Source organism: Thalassophryne amazonica, chromosome 23 (genome assembly GCF_902500255.1).
Source record: "Thalassophryne amazonica chromosome 23, fThaAma1.1, whole genome shotgun sequence".
Lineage (NCBI taxonomy): Eukaryota > Metazoa > Chordata > Actinopteri > Batrachoidiformes > Batrachoididae > Thalassophryne > Thalassophryne amazonica.
In genome coordinates this window covers 29,665,318-29,682,220 of record NC_047125.1, presented here as the reverse complement: position 1 = coordinate 29,682,220, position 16,903 = coordinate 29,665,318, and the positions used below count along the sequence as shown (strand labels likewise).

The following is a 16,903-nucleotide window of genomic DNA, read 5'->3' as shown; positions in this document are numbered from 1 at the left end:
GTTGTTGCAATTGTTTTCTGCTCCTAATTATATTACCTCTTTGCAGAAATGCAAAATCCTACTCGGTACTCTGATTTGTTGTCAACATATCTAATTAGACTTAATATGAGAAACAGTCATTCTATTCTTAACAAAGGACATTTCAGTAATATATAAAGACTTGTTTTTAGACGTATATCTATAAAAACTTGTTAAATTAAAGAGTCTTGCAACCATCTTGTGTTGAGTCATATCTAAGATGAAACAAGCTTTTCTGACTGACCATAAGTTTTAAGATTGTTGGGAAAGTGTAGTGACACGGACCCACAACAGGGGGCGTAAATGAACGGACAATGAAAGAGTCGAATATGAACACTTTACTGTTATGAATGAGCACAACCACCATACAGAGGAATGTGAAATTTTGCAAACAGTCAATCACAAGGGTGACGTGTGGGCAGGCTCGAGGATAGAAGACGTCTGTCCTGAGAAGAACCGGAACCACACGATTTCCTCCGCCACCGAACCTGGAGAATACTGGAGCCGCCAAGTCCCGCGTCCCCAGGTGGCCACTGTCTCCGAATGTCGGATCTGGTACTGCTGGCAAGGAGCAGAGACAATAAGATGTGATGTGTGCACACCCAGTAACAACAATGATGGAGATTCCACCTCCACCTCTAACACACACTCGTGCAGCTCCTGTCTCAAACACTTATCTGGTGGGGGTGTAAAGCGAAGCTGTCGCCGGTCACGCCAATCTCCAGATAGAGCACTCCGCAGGAAAACAGCTGCAAAAATGAGTTTACTTAACACAGTCAGTGATACGGCTGAGAGTATTACCTTTACAGGTCGACGATATCTCGGCAGTGAGGTGGAGATGACGTCCGGGTTTTATGGAGTGAGATGATGTAGTGTAGATGGGTGACAGCTGTCAAGAGATAATGAGTGACAGCTGTCACCCCCGGCTGTGTCCGTGGCGGCAGCGCCCTCTCGTGCCTGAAGCCCGCACTTCAGGCAGGGCACCCTCTGGTGGTGGGCCAGCAGTACCTCCTCTTCTGGCGGCCCACACAACAAAGATGCTATGCTCCTAATGTGTGTTTCTAACCCCTATCATATATACGGCATCTTGCGTCTACTTTTTTATTAGTTTTATTTGGTTGTAACATTTGGTTCCTGTTTTATTTACTCTTTTTATTTTTTGTTTTTTTAGTTGGTTTAAAATCTTCAAAGTATGATTTTCACCTGCTTCTGTTTGTTTTGTTAGCATCATTACTCCAAAAGAAATTATAGTTTGTTCCTTTTTTAACAAAAGTGAGTAAACTCTGATTCTGACCTGGAATAGTCGGTGTTAAACCTTAGGGTGAATGTGCACTCGGCCTGAGATGGATTTGTTTTTTTCTGCCCCACCTCACTGTCCCTTGCTTTTACTCTGCATTATTCTACATTTGTCTCCGTCTCTCTTGTCCCCTTCTGTCACTCTGATTATGAGAGTAGATGAGATCAGAGAGAAGGAAGTAAGACCAACATCAGTGACCTTTCACCTCCTCTCTCACTCTCTTCTTTGTGCCAGGCTTGCGTTCCATTTTTCTCTCTTTTTTTTCTTGTCGTTTCACCAAGTCATTTCATTATGTTCTCATGCTTTCTGCACCTGCAGTTTTATCTTAACATTCAGATGACTCTCAGAATTTTTTTTGAGAGGTATTTCCTCAGACATTTTAATTATAGTTTGTTTATCAGGTAGTTGAATCCACATTTAATGTGCATCTTCATCGTTAAGCAGGTAGCTCAATGGGACAATGAGTTATTTTGGACTTGTGTTTTTTTGGACACTATTAAGAGGTCAAACTCAAAATCATGTGTCTGAAATGCCACTAATAATCCCTTTGAAAGAAAGAAAGTGTTTGATCTGGATTAGGAGGGTTTTTGGAGGAAGTCAGAGCCGTGGTGACGGTGAAAATCTGTAAAAAATTCAAGTTAAACCGATTGATAATTTGCAGAACCTGTATGACAAAAGTTGAATGTGTAAATTTCACTAATAACATTCTGGTATTTGAAACTTGGAGGACTCAAAGTTTGAAGATTGGATGATTAGGCTTCCTACGTGTTGTCAACGCATCGCTAAATATAATACCCAAATACTGTAAAACATGACACAACTGCAAGGCTAAATTATTCAAATAAGTCGCTCATGAAATCTGCTTTCAAATAAGCTCAAAAGTATGTCAGCTTTCTAACTCATTAGTTAGCTAGCATAATGGCAAAACTAAAAGAATGACTTGAGGTGATATTTTTCTACAATCTAGTCTTGTATTATGACTGTTTCTGGAACAGTTATTCATTGTAACAGGAGAAATCTATCAAACCTTTATGAAACATGACTAGCTAATAAGATGGCTGCCTCCCAGTTACTACCTCCCATGCTAATGCTTACTTGTTGAATGTGTACTTTAAGACCTGGGCTACATCCTAATACTCATACTGTCGTACTGTGTAGCAGTAAATAAGTATCCGTAGGGTGTCCAAATACCCAGTATGCATTTAGTAGTAGTCGAATGATACCTTGATGACCTATTAACTCCACAGCGTGCAAACGGACTACATAGTTACTATGTAAATACTGGATCTGTTATCGTATAACCAACTGTGAAGGTTTACAAAAGTCTATGAGATATTAATTAACAGGTCTGGTTAGTAGTCAGATCTTACTGACCCTTTTAGACATTCTGGATTTTCAAGTGACATCATGAAGGTGGGTTTAGACCCAAAATACACTGGTTGCTGATAATTTCCAAGGGTTTTTGTGAGTTGTTGACCTCTGTTTTAAAGTCTATAAAAAGAATATATTTGTACTCTAATCATCATCGCATTTCTTTGCAACACTCACCACTGCACACTCTTGTTCTCTTAACCTCCCTCACCCTCCATTTGACACTCTCTTGTTCCTCTTTCTCTCCCATACTCCCTCCTTTTCTGTCTAAGACCCTTTCATCAACCAATGACACTGAAATGCCAGTGGTGACCTTTGACTCTAAAGAGAGTCTACATCATTGTCAGACATGGGTCACTTGCTCACACTCACAGGGATGTACTTAAGTATGCTATTTAATGATCTTGATATGCCTGCAACACATGGACTAACATGCTTAAGTACACCAATACATTTAAGACACAGGCACATGTCTCTGCCTACTCTGTGGTTAACATTCTAAGGCTTTTGATATTGTGGATTATGCCTGACTGAAGCAGAGGCTCCCCACTATAGGACTGGCAGAGCAAACTGTTAGTTATTATCTGTCACTGTTACTGACTATCTGTCAGGGAGAGTCTTTCTAAAGGTGTGCCCCAGGGATCTGTCTTCAGACCACTACTTTTTACTACACATCTTGCACAAAATGTCCCAAATATAATTTTTTTCTTTTATGCTGATGATACAGTGATCTGCTGCTCTGCGCTTATCAGCTACACCTTGCTTGTAATACCACACAACACACTTGTCCTGGATCTTGACAAAACTCAACTCGCGTTCTCAAATACAAAATCAAAGTGTTGAATCTTCAATCTGTCACCATTGACTCTGCCTTTTAATACAAATGTCTTGGTCTTATAATAGATGATCCCCTCACATTCAAGCCTCTGCCCTGTCTACCCGCAGACTTAAACCTTGGCATATACTTATTTATAAGGCTGTTCTTGGATGTCTTCCTTCTGACCAACAGATATATATAATATATATAAATACACAACAGAAATATATGGGACATTATTCTATTCAATCACAGCATTCCCCAGTTTTATTGTGTAATATTTTATGTTTGACTGTGTCTGAAACTGTTACTCTTGCTGCTGTCTTGGTCAGGACAGTCTTGGAAAAGAGATTTTTTTTTTAATTCTGAGTCTTTATCTCCTGCTTAAATATTAGTAAAATAAAATGATCTCTCTGCTGTGAGCTTCCCATCCACAAACAAAACCTATGTAAGCTCATGCCACTGATGCCTGAGCTAATTATTAAAAGACCTGTGTGATGATTATATAGTCTCCAAAACCAGTGTGATTGTTTATAGGTTCACACACGCCCCCTTCAGCACGACAGGGGAATTTGCAGCTCATGTATGAGTTTGTCCTTTCAACACCTTTTTTTTTTTTTTTTCCTCCACAGTCACTGCTCTGGTTTCATCACTGAAGTTCATGCTCTTTCTGTGTCTGCAGGGTGAACATTCTCTGGAGCCGTGCTCAGGATTGGACTGCAGTGGAAGATACAGGTGCATCCCAGAGAAAGGCAGCAGGGTGAGTCTTCCCAGAGGATTACACATCAGCACTATGGGGAAAAATTCAGTTTGTGGTCATAAAAAAGTAAAAAGCCAGCCAGTCAAGTCATGTTTGGGAGCATGTGCTGGGGCTATTCTTCACCGTATGCACGACAACTCAGAATCACCTTGGGTCCTGGATGGGAACCACCCAGGCTGACAACTGGTCCATTCTCACAGTTCTCCAATACTCATCTATGTGCCACAGCCAGTTGAAACGTAGGCGTCCCTTTGACCTTCTTCAGCTACTGGGGTCCTCAGCAGGGAGGATCATGCACAGAGAAACTTGCCACATGGCCAAAATGTCAACGCCAACCTGCCTTCACAACACAAGCGATACTCCTGTACAATCTATAGTAAATAAATAGAAGTGAGTTTTTGTTTCTGTGCATAAATTATCAGCTTATTGTTGAGTCAAGACAAGTAGAACAGTCAAAGTTTGGCAGCTATGTAGTTGGACCCGTGAGCGTGAAGATGGGAAGGGATATGGCAATATGACCTTTGACCTTCATGCAAATGATTGACCTGTGGCTGACCTTGTCAGGATAACTCTGGAACCCACCTGCATGTGTGTGTGTGTGTGTGTGTGTGTGTGTGTGTGTGTGTGTGTGTAGCATTTGGTCCAAATCGGATTGAAAATAAGATTCCTTGACTTTTCCCAAATGAAATTTTGGGGTCAACCTACCCTGACGGACAAAAAAACAGCAAATCGACTGACCTTTGATAAACATCATATATGTGCTGAGTTTACAATGAACTTTTGACCTCATGCTGTCTTCAAAGTTTTGCTAAATTCTCAAATTATAAAGTGGAGTAAATATTCACTCACAACAGCAATGTTTTTCTTCTCCAAAATTGACTAGAAAAAGCATCTGAATGATTCTCAGCAATCTTACAGACAAAAATCCTGTCTGTAAATTCTTGTCTCGAGCAGGCTGCTGAACCTCAGTTCATTCCGGGTGCACAGAGCTGCATCTCGCACGGAATCTCATGGCATCTGTGTGGATAATCGCGAGGCACAGTTTAAATTCTAAATGGCATAAATGTGAGAATCAGGTAAAAAGGCGTGTGACACCTCTGAACCCGTGTCTGAGTGAGCTTAGCTTCACGCTGCTGCTTCACTCTGTATATACAAACAACAATTACTGTCTGGCGCAGAAGCCTACACTTACTGTCTACTGTACGCCACTTATCGCTAAATAACACGGTGACCACGGCGGCATTACACACGGAGAGGTGCAAGTAAATGATATAGCCGAGGTCGTACCTGTGCTGTGCTAAATGACACAGCCACGTGCACGTGAGCTGACCTAACTGTTAGTGTTGGGGGATGTTCATGAGCTAAGGGGCTTATTTATCTCTACGGTTTTACTTTTGCACTTACGGGTCGACTTGCTGAGGTTGGTCCTCAGTCGCCGCTCTCAGGTTCCGAGGTGGAAAGTAGTTGAAGTCACCTGTTCAGGTTTTCTCGGTTTCGCTGTGGAAGCGGCGCTGCACGTGTGGTGGAGATAAGATAAACAAATCCAACAAGATAAGAGAGGAAATCATGGTTTTATTGAGAAGCCGTCATCTGTAGGTACTAATCTCCTGCTAAACCGTGGCTAAGACTTTGCTACTAAAGGTCATCTAACGTCCAAAACGGCACAGTCCAGACAGTGTGTTGGATTTTATTATTAATATCCAAGGGGCCTTAATTACCCTGCGTGCCGGTGAAGCAGGGCATTATCCTGAGCATGTGTGTTTGTGTTTCAACAAGATAACTAAAAAAAAAAAAAAAAACAGCTGGACGGGTTTTCAACAAACTCAGGCAGTTATCTTGAGATGATTATGTTTTGGAGATAACTGGACAAAACGTGAGATCAACAAAAGCATGATGCTAAAAAACAATTCCTGCAATTATCTCTGCAATCATTAGGTTGAGAGAGAGATGATCTGAGATTTATATTGATTAGCAAAATATTTGTGATTAATTGAGAGTGTAAATGATGGGGACGTGGATATATCCCAGAGTGCAGAACGTGCAGTTGGTCTTCAGTTTGGAGCTCGACCTGCACTAGTTTTACTTTGGATCTGTTACATCCTCTCACACTGGTAAACCTCACGGGTCAAAAGGTGACGTCAGAGGTGGGTTTTGTGGGTCGTGTGTGTGTGTTCAAATGGCTGTTAGGTCAACACTCCAAAGCTTATGAAGTTGTGAAGGGGTTTGTGAAGGACACTGCCAGGAGCTGGGGAGATGGACTTACTTCTGCTAGACGTCAAGAAAAAAACAAAAAAAGGGAGGGAGGGAGGGAGGGGGGTGGGAGAGAGAGAAGGCGGGGGGACTTCCTAATCTTGACAGGTTGCCAGTGAGGTCACTCAGTGTTTTTTGTGTTGTCCAGAGTTAAGCCTCCTGTCCAATCACAGAGTGAGCGTGTGTGTGTGTGTGTGTGTTGTGTCTTGGGCCTTACGCTCTGATGTGTCACTGTGTAAATAAAGCAAATTGTTAAAAATGTTAGGGACACTTTGATTGGTGGAAAGACTAAAACGGTGCACAGTGCTGACGTGTGGCACGTTAGCCGCGAGGAATAATCCTCAGAGAGAGAGAGAGAATGAGAAGAGAGAGGGAGGCAGTGAGAGCCAGACAACAAAGGAGACGCAAGAATAAAGGATGAATAGAGGGGAGGAAAAAAGAGCGCAGAGCGCCCGCCCTTTTATATAAGTTGAGGGTAAAGTGATAGTGGATGAACATCTCGGTGGGACGGAGAGATAAGAAGTGGAGGATGAAACCCTCCTCGTGGGCCTCTCGATGAAAGACTGCATCTCTCCATCACGGAATTCCTTTACTTTAATCCCGAAGAGAGGGGAAAAAGAAGAAACTGTCAGAGAGGAGAGCATGGTAGAATTCCTTTTATGAGAGAGAGAGAAGAGAGAGAGACCTGATTAGCCAAAGACGGGCGCAAACGCAACAGATATTTCAGTTCATATAAAATAAGAGATGGAAGAGGAGACGCGACTCAATTAAAGTGAAGCACAAATAAGAGAAAAACAAAAATTCAAAGGAAGTACGGTAGGTAAAAATTAAATTGCCAACAAGAAAACTACCATGTGGGGGCGCTGTTTCACTCTTCAACAATTATTTTTTTACACTCACACACAACATTTCTGGACAGAGTCCAGTATGTTTCACACTTTCACCGTAACTTTGAGTATAAGAGTTTTTTTTTATTATGAAGCACATTCAGAAGAAGTATTTGGCATCATGTTCGCACAGATTGTGTCATGTCGGCTGCACCCGATTTGAAAGGCTGTTTTCTACAGGAGTAACAATGGGATAAGAACTTCAAAATATACTTATTTACAGAAATCTGTAACGTATGGTTCAATTTCTAATTGTTGAGACACTTCAGAGAAAGCATAGGCGGCTCTATGATGGGGCTTGATGGAGGTCACCCAAGAATTGCAGTAGCCCCACTATCATAATAAACCCACCAGGGAGTTTTCCATTCAAAATGTTATGTTTTGAGGATCTGTTTCTCAAAAACGCTGCCATTATTTGATAGATCCTGAAAGGTGCAAGATAACTCTAACATGGCTAGAGGGATTTCCTTCAAATTTGGTGGGAATATTACTTAAATGGATATATTGAGGGGGCTAGATTTTGGAGCAGTTTGGTCAAAGGTCATAGGAAACACAGTCCTTTAAAAAGTTAGTTATTTATTTAGTATACCAAGAACCCCCCCCAATACCTAAGGAAGTCCCTGGAGTTGCCACTAACAGATGGGAAGCGAACACAGATAAGATTGGGGTTTGAACCCACATGGTGTGTGTGTTTGTGTGTGCGTGTGTGTGTGTTGGGGGGGTAAACGTGCAGCAGCACACAGATAATCAGTGCGGCTGCAGTGCAACTCCACGATACCCATGAATGAGCTCCTCTTTTGTCTGTCGCTGTCGTTTAATCTTTTTCCATACGTTCCCAAACATAGTCGTCATTCACTCGTCTGAGCGTGCACGTCAGTATATGTAACGTGCATCACTATAATGCACGCCGATGAACGTGACGTTCTTACCTCCACACACATACAGCACTTAAAGCATCCCGGTGTTAAAATCTTATCAGCTCCATCCCGCATTCTGACGCAGGAACTCCAGCAGTCTAAAAATGGTTTGTTTAGGCTTCATCTTAACGTGCACTCATGTTCAGACAGATAAAAATGTTGGGTTCTGAGCCGTTTTACCTCCGATTGTGCCAATCGTCTCCACAAACAAAACCCACGCGTCTCGTCTTTTGCTTCCTTTGACCTGATAGAAGGATGTGATTTAGCTTTGAACTTTTCTCTCCCACATATCTGCTTTTGTCAGCATGTACTCTGGCTTGAGTCTGGGAAAAGTCAAAGGTCAGAGCCAGCACAAAGGGCAAGGTAGAGTAGAAGGTCAGAGGCACTGGGATCACAGACTGGGAGGTGCACAGACAGAACAGACAGCTACTGTATGTCAGTGTTTGTGTCTGTCTTTATTTATACAAACTTTCGTTTCTTCTGGTTTCTCTTGCTTGTTACCGTCTTCAGTTCATAGTTTGTTTCAAAGGCCAACTGGAATTAAATTTGATGATCGATTTGATGTCTAACTAATTCATCTTTATGAGGAAAGGATTAATAATGGGGAAAATGTCAGTTTTTCAAATATGAGGACTCTGTTGTGTGGGCCACCAGAAGAGGAAGTACTGCTGGCCCACCACCAGAGGGCGCCCTGCCTGAAGTGCGGGCTTCAGGCACGAGAGGGCGCTGCCGCCACGGACACAACCGGGAGTGACAGCTGTCACACATCAACTTATGACAGCTGTCACCCATCTTCATTTCATCACTCCATAAAAGCCGGATGTCATCTCCACCTCGCTGCCGAGATATCATCTACCTGTGAAGGTAATTCTCTGCTAAACTGAAAACACTGACTAATAGTCTGAACTTCTTTGCAGCCGTTTTCCTGTAAGTGTTTCCCTATCTGTGGGATTGGCGTTTGGTGTGATCAGCAACGGCTTCGCTTCACACCCCAACCAGATAAGTGGTTAGACAGGAGCTGCACATGTGTGTGATTAGAGGTGGAGGTGACTTTCCACCTTCTGACTGTTTTTGTTACTGGGTGTGCACACACCCACATCTCACTGTTTGTGCTCCTCGCCAGCAGTACCAGATCCGACAGTCGGGGACAGTGATCACCTGGGAATTCGGGACTTGGCGGCTCCAGTATTCTCCGGGTTCTGTGGCGGTGGAAATCGTGTGGTTCTGGCTCTTCTCAGGACAGACGTCTTCTATCCTCGAGCCTGCCCACACGTCACCTTGGTGTATTGACTGCTGTCAGATTCTGTGATTGTCTGTATCATCGTTGTGCACATTCACAACATTAAATTGTTACCTTTTGGCTCATCTATTGACCGTTCATTTGCACCCCCTGTTGTGGGTCCGTGTCACTACACTTTCCCCAACAGGATATCTCGGCCACCGTGATGGATCCCAAGGGGCGTCAACCATCTGTTGGATAGCCAATGGAAGAGCAGGGTGCACAGGTCGTCGGTTGGAGGCGTGATTGGTGAGTTGCAGCATATCCTCACCGCCTTTACCGCTCGTATGGACCTGATGACCGAGCAAAACATCATCCTTAATCGCAGGATGGAGGCTCTCACCACGCAGGTGGACGCGCGCGCTCAGGGCGCTGCTGCAGCTCCTCCTCCTGCCGACCCGGTGCCGAATACAGACATTCCACTGGTCATTCAACCACCCCCCCCCCCCACCATCCCCTGAAGCATACATAAGCCCCCCAGAGCCGTACGGAGGTTGTGTGGAGACGTGCGCGGACTTTCTTATGCAGTGTTCGCTCGTCTTTGACAGTGTCCCGTGATGTACGCGTCTGACGCCAGTAAGGTGGCTTATGTGATTAATTTGCTTCGAGGTGAGGCATGCGCTTGGGCTACAGCGCTTTGGGAACAAGGTTCACGGCTCCTTGCCTCTTATACTGGGTTTGTGAGGGAGCTCAGAACTATTTTTGATCACCCCAACAGAGGCGAAACCGCGTCTACCGTGCTGCTGTCAATGAGACAGGGGCGTCGGAGCGCAGCCGAATATGCAGTCGGCTGCGAGATCCGGCTGGAATATGACTGCGCTCCGCACCGCCTTCATAAATGGACTGCCGTCGGTCCTGAAGGAGCACCTGGTGGCTAAGGAGGAACCGTGGGATTTGGCTGAGCTTATCGATTTGGTTATACGATTGGACAATCGGTTAGAAGAACGCCGACGGGTGCGAGGTGAAGGGCGTGGTCAGGCACAAGCCGTCCCTCTTCCTCCCGGGTCCGAAGGAGAGCCGCCTTCCCCACGCTCCACAGCCACAGCGCTCCGTGTGGCTACAGCTCCCCCTGCTGATGGTGCTAGGGACACAAGCAGGGCCACATTCAGACAGAGGAGGCTGGTCCGCGGGGAGTGGTTTGTCTGCGGCTCGAGTGAGCATCAGCAGAGAGTCTGCCCCAAACGGTCAAAACACAAACGCCCGCCCTTAGAGACTGGGCTGAGGGGGGTCAAAACATTCACGTGGGTCATACGCATCTTTCAACACGACTCCCAGTTACAATCCTGAGCGGGGATTTAACCCTTCAAGCCCCAGCACTGGTGGACACGGGGTCAGAAGGGAATCTGCTGGATAGCAGATGAGCAAGGGAGGTAGGGCTCCCTTTGGTGGCGCTTTCTTCGCCAGTGAAGGTGCGAGCACTAGATGGCACTCTTCTCCCTTTTATCACACACAAGACACTACCTGTAACCCTGGTAGTGTCTGGGAATCACCGGGAGGAGATTGAGTTTTTTGTATCTCCTTCTACCTCCCGCGTGATTTTGGGCTTCCCATGGATGATTAAACACAATCCCCGGATTGATTGGCCGTCTGGGGTTGTGGCTCAGTGGAGCGAAACCTGCCACCGGAATTGTTTAGGATCCTCGGTTCCTCCCGGTGTAAACGCTAATGAGGAGGTTAAAGTCCCTCCCAATCTGACGGCGGTGCCGGTTGAGTACCACGATCTTGCTGATGTCTTCAGCAAGGATCTGGCGCTCACCCTTCCCCCGCACCGTCCGTACGATTGTGCCATTGATTTGGTCCCGGGCGTTGAGTTCCCGTCCAGCAGGCTGTACAATCTCTCACGTCCCGAGCGCGAATCAATGGAGACCTACATCCGGGACTCATTAGCTGCCGGGTTGATCCGGAATTCCACCTCTCCGATGGGTGCAGGTTTCTTTTTTGTGGGCAAGAAAGATGGCGGACTCCATCCATGCATTGATTACAGGGGGCTGAACGACATAACGGTTCGTAATCGATACCCTTTACCCCTGTTGGATTCAGTGTTCACGCCCCTGCATGGAGCCCAAATTTTCACCAAACTGGACCTCAGGAATGCGTACCACCTGGTTCGGATCCAGAAGGGAGACGAATGGAAGACGGCATTCAACACCCCATTAGGTCATTTTGAGTACCTGGTCATGCCGTTCGGCCTCACTAACGCCCCCGCGACGTTCCAGGCTTTGGTTAATGATGTCTTGCGGGACTTCCTGCACCGATTCGTCTTCGTATATCTGGATGACATACTCATCTTTTCCCCGGACCCTGAGACTCATGTCCAGCATGTACGTCAGGTCCTGCAGCGGTTGTTGGAGAACCGGCTGTTTGTGAAGGGTGAAAAGTGTGAGTTTCACTGCACCTCTTTGTCCTTCCTGGGCTTCATCATCTCCTCCAACTCCATCGCCCCTGATCCGGCCAAGGTTGCGGCGGTGAGAGATTGGCCCCAACCAACAAGCCGTAGGAAGCTGCAACAGTTCCTCGGCTTTGCAAATTTCTACAGGAGGTTCATTAAGGGCTACAGTCAGGTAGATAGCCCCCTGACAGCCCTGACCTCTCCAAAAGTCCCCTTCACCTGGTCGGATCGGTGCGAAGCCGCGTTCAAGGAGTTGAAACACCGGTTCTTGTCTGCACCAGTTCTGGTGCAGCCCGACCCTAGCCGCCAGTTTGTGGTTGAAGTGGACGCCTCTGACTCAGGGATAGGAGCCGTGCTATCCCAGAGCGGAGAGACCGATAAGGTTCTTCACCCGTGTGCCTACTTTTCTCGCAGGTTGACCCCAGCTGAATGGAACTATGACGTTGGCAATCGAGAACTCCTTGCGGTGAAAGAGGCTCTTGAGGAGTGGAGACACCTGTTGGAGGGAGCGTCTGTGCCGTTCACGGTTTTCACTGACCATCGGAACCTGGAGTATATCAGGACCACCAAGCGGCTGAACCCCAGGCAAGCCCGCTGGTCACTGTTCTTCGGGCGTTTTGACTTCCGAATCACCTACCGCCCCGGGACCAAGAACCAGAGATCGGATGCCTTGTCCCGGGTGCATGAAGATGAGGTCAAGACTGAGCTGTCGGATCCACCAGAGCCCATCATTCCGGAGTCCACTATCGTGGCCACCCTCACCTGGGACATGGAGAAGACCGTCCGGGAGGCCCTGGCACGGAGCCCGGACCCCGGAACTGGACCAAAGAACCGTTTATACGTCCCACCAGAGGCCAGAGCTGCAGTCTTGGACTTCTGTCACGGGTCCAAGCTCTCCTGTCATCCAGGGGTGCATAGGACCGTGGCAGTTGTCCGGCAGCGCTTCTGGTGGGCGACCATGGAGGCCGACGTCCGGGAGTATGTCCAGGCCTGCACCACCTGTGCCAGTGGCAAGGCAGACCACTCCAAGACACAAGGGCTTCTGCAACCGCTTCCGGTGCCTTGTCGCCCCTGGTCTCACATTGGCCTGGACTTTGTCACGGGCCTCCCGCCGTCCCAGGGCATGACGACCATCTTCACGATAAGTGGACTGTTTCTCCAAGGCGGCCCACTTCGTGGCCCTCCCGAAGCTCCCTACGGCCCAGGAGACAGCAGACCTCCTGGTCCACCACGTCGTACGTCTGCATCGGATACCAACTGACATTGTCTCGGACCATGGTCCTCAGTTCTCCTCACAGGTTTGGAGGAGTTTCTGCAGAGAACTGGGGGCCAACGTGAGCCTCTCGTCCGGGTATCACCCTCAGACGAATGGACAGGCAGAGCGGGCCAACCAAGAACTTGAACAGGCCCTCCGCTGTGTTACATCCGCGCACCCGTTGGCCTGGAGTCACCATCTGGCCTGGATCGAGGACGCCCATAACAGCCAGGTGTCCTCTGCCACCGGCCTCTCCCCATTTGAGGTGTGTCTGGGGTACCAGCCCCCATTGTTCCCCATGGTGGAGGGAGAGGTCGGTGTGCCCTCGGTCCAGGCCCACCTGCGAAGATGCCGTCGGGTGTGGCGCACCGCCGTTCTGCCTTGTTGAAGGCCTGGACGAGGGCTAAGGCCCATGCAGACCGCCGGCGTTCCCCGGCCCCTGCTTACCAGCCTGGGCAGGAGGTGTGGCTTTCAACGAAGGACATCCCCCTCCAAGTGGACTCACCCAAACTCAAGGACAGGTATATCGGTCCATTCAAGATCCTCAAAGTCCTCAGTCCGGCCGCAGTGAAGCTCCAGCTCCCAGCTTCACTGCTGGTCCACCCGGTTTTTCATGTTTCCCAGATCAAGCCACACCACACCTCACCCCTCTGTGCTCCCGGACCGGCGCCGCCTCCTGCTCGGATCATCGATGGGGAGCCTGCATGGACGGTTCGCAGGCTCCTGGACGTCCGTCGGAAGGGCCGGGGGTTTCAGTATCTGGTGGACTGGGAGGAGTATGGACCTGAAGAATGCTCCTGGGTGAAGAGGAGCTTCATCCTGGACCCGGACCTCCTGGCCGACTTCTACCGACGTCACCCGTACAAGCCTGGTCGGGCGCCAGGAGGCGCCCCTTGAGGGGGGGGTCCTGTTGTGTGGGCCGCCAGAAGAGGAGGTACTGCTGGCCCACCACCAGAGGGCGCCCTGCCTGAAGTGCGGGCTTCAGGCACGAGAGGGCGCTGCCGCCACGGACACAACCGGGAGTGACAGCTGTCACCCATCTTCATTTCATCACTCCATAAAAGCCGGATGTCATCTCCACCTCGCTGCCGAGATATCGTCTACCTGTGAAGGTAATTCTCTGCTAAACTGAAAACACTGACTAATAGTCTGAACTTCTTTGCAGCCGTTTTCCTGTAAGTGTTTCCTTATCTGTGGGATTGGCGTTTGGTGTGATCAGCGATGGCTTCGCTTCACACCCCAACCAGATAAGTGGTTAGACAGGAGCTGCACATGTGTGTGATTAGAGGTGGAGGTGACTTTCCACCTTCTGACTGTTTTTGTTACTGGGTGTGCACACACCCACATCTCACTGTTTGTGCTCCTCGCCAGCAGTACCAGATCCGACAGTCGGGGACGGTGATCACCTGGGAATTCGGAACTTGGCGGCTCCAGTATTCTCCGGGTTCTGTGGCGGTGGAAATCGTGTGGTTCCGGCTCTTCTCAGGACAGATGTCTTCTATCCTCGAGCCTGCCCACACGTCACCTTGGTGTATTGACTGCTGTCAGATTCTGTGATTGTCTGTATCATCGTTGTGCACATTCACAACATTAAATTGTTACCTTTTGGCTCATCTATTGACCGTTCATTTGCGCCCCCTGTTGTGGGTCCGTGTCACTACACTTTCCCCAACAGACTCACCTAAATCCTGCATTCTGCGCTTTTGGACTACTGCTCAAACAGAAGTTAATTTTATAAAAAGTCAACTAAATTGGGCAAAGGCTGGGTCCACGGCCTTTGAGATTAAGAGGCACCTGGGAAGATCTTATGGAGTCATGAGGTCACTGGACAAACGTGTTTAGTGATGCTGATAGGGGAGCTTTGCTTAGATGGTTGCAATCCGGGACCCAAGGTTTTCCTGTGATGTGGTGGATACAGTGCATGATCTCAGGCAAACAGATAATTGTAACAATACTGACCCTAATAGTCATCTTCAGACTTGTGCAAGCTCTTCATTTAATTTGTGTGTTAGCACGTATCAATAGCTTGGCGATGTTAGCCACACTGATGAGGCTGTTGGGGTTATATGCTGGTGATAATTTTTAATAGCCAAACCACTTATGAAAACAAAAAAAAACATGTTAATCAAACACCTGATGCAATGTTAGCCTTAGCTAGCTTGGTGATGGAGGTGCATACATGAGTGTCAGTCGTCACCCCAGTCTCCAACTCCACCTCCTTATCCTATGGGTTAGCTTGGATTTAAGTGGAGTTGAGCACTGCCTGGTGACTATTACATCTTTAACATGATCAGACATTATATAATCAATATTGTGATCTGATCGCTGTTGGATTGAACATAACCACAAATTATTTCTGCAAACAGTAGAGTCCAGATTGAACTTCTCCTGCACCCTTACTTTTTAATTCATGTGGATTGTCCTTGAGGAAAAAGTGGAGGGAAGCAAAACATAAAACAGGTGAAAGTCATCTAGTCGTGCAGATGAAGGCGGTTGGGTGTATCCTGAAAACACACAGCTGTCTCCAGATTTTTCCCACAGTCTCATCACCTCATTTTCCTATTTTTCTTTATAAGTTTACTCCGGCACTGTTTTTACTCCGTACAAATTGCTTGAATCTATGTTGCTCACTCTGTTTCTTCATTTCATCTCACAAATAGTTCTCTGCCTTAGTAAGATGATGGAAAACATAAAATGTTTTCTCTTTTTTTTATGAAATAAAAATAAAATGAAATAAAAGTTTTTTTAGCGGCAAAAATAACACCGATACTGATATGTTCATCAAAGGCTGATATCAGCTGACATGATCAGCCAAGTGATATAATCTGTTGAGCTCAAATATCAGCACTCTGTTACACTAGAATTCCAAAAAAACACCAGCACTGTAGGTTCCTTCCATCTGGGACTAGCTTAAAGTCATAGTGGACTGGGTCCGTAATGGTGATCGTTGGGTTTGGATGACAGCTTTCACACCAGCCAGACCAAATGAACAAATGTGACATAAGTGATTTAAATCTAACAGGTAGAAAACCAAGACAGAGTGGTTCTGGTCTGGTAACAAACAGGAAATGCTGTGAATTCAGCAGAACATTTACAGTCAGCTTTCGCTAAGGTCACTAGACCGTAATATAATATGATGATACTTTGATCAAAAATGTACAAAACTCCGTCCAGCAAACACGTTGTATTCAAGGGAGGTTAAAAACAGCTCCAAACCAGATGGAGATGAGATTGCATCCTTTGCACAGTATCTGCACATCTGAAGAAGGAAGACTGTATAAAACAGGCGTGTACATTCTTAATGCCTGTATGATATGAGATAGGAGGCTATCGCTTTGGTCGCTGTATCATGACTCAACCAGAGCAGGACGACAGTCATATCTGAGATAAATGAAGGTGTTTGGGTTCACGAGAGAAAAAAATGACAAAACCTAAACATCCCTGTCTGGAGATTGTCCTTTTTTGTTGTTGTTGTTTCTGCAGAGATTTTTGTGTTTCTAGATGTTTTCATCCAGCAGAAAGATTACCATTTGTTTATTTATTTGTTTTTGCCTTTTGTAGGTTTTCTATGTTTCTTTTTGTTGAAGGCATTCCAGGATTTGCTGATTCACATGTGTGTTTGTGTTGGGTTACAAATGCTAACTGGTCTACCAGATGACCTGC

At 46.7% G+C, this 16,903-nt stretch overlaps 1 protein-coding gene across 4 annotated transcripts in view; it reads left to right on the top strand.

Moving 5' to 3' along the window:
* The window catches only part of col4a6 (collagen, type IV, alpha 6), a 134,867-nt gene that overhangs the window by 72,336 nt on the left and 45,628 nt on the right, over nucleotides 1–16,903 (top strand). For all 4 annotated transcript variants that reach the window (XM_034164131.1, XM_034164133.1, XM_034164132.1 and 1 more), the window contains one exon: nucleotides 4,186–4,263. In XM_034164131.1, the coding sequence (XP_034020022.1) occupies nucleotides 4,186–4,263 (78 nt within the window). The remainder of the gene's footprint in view (nucleotides 1–4,185; nucleotides 4,264–16,903) is intronic.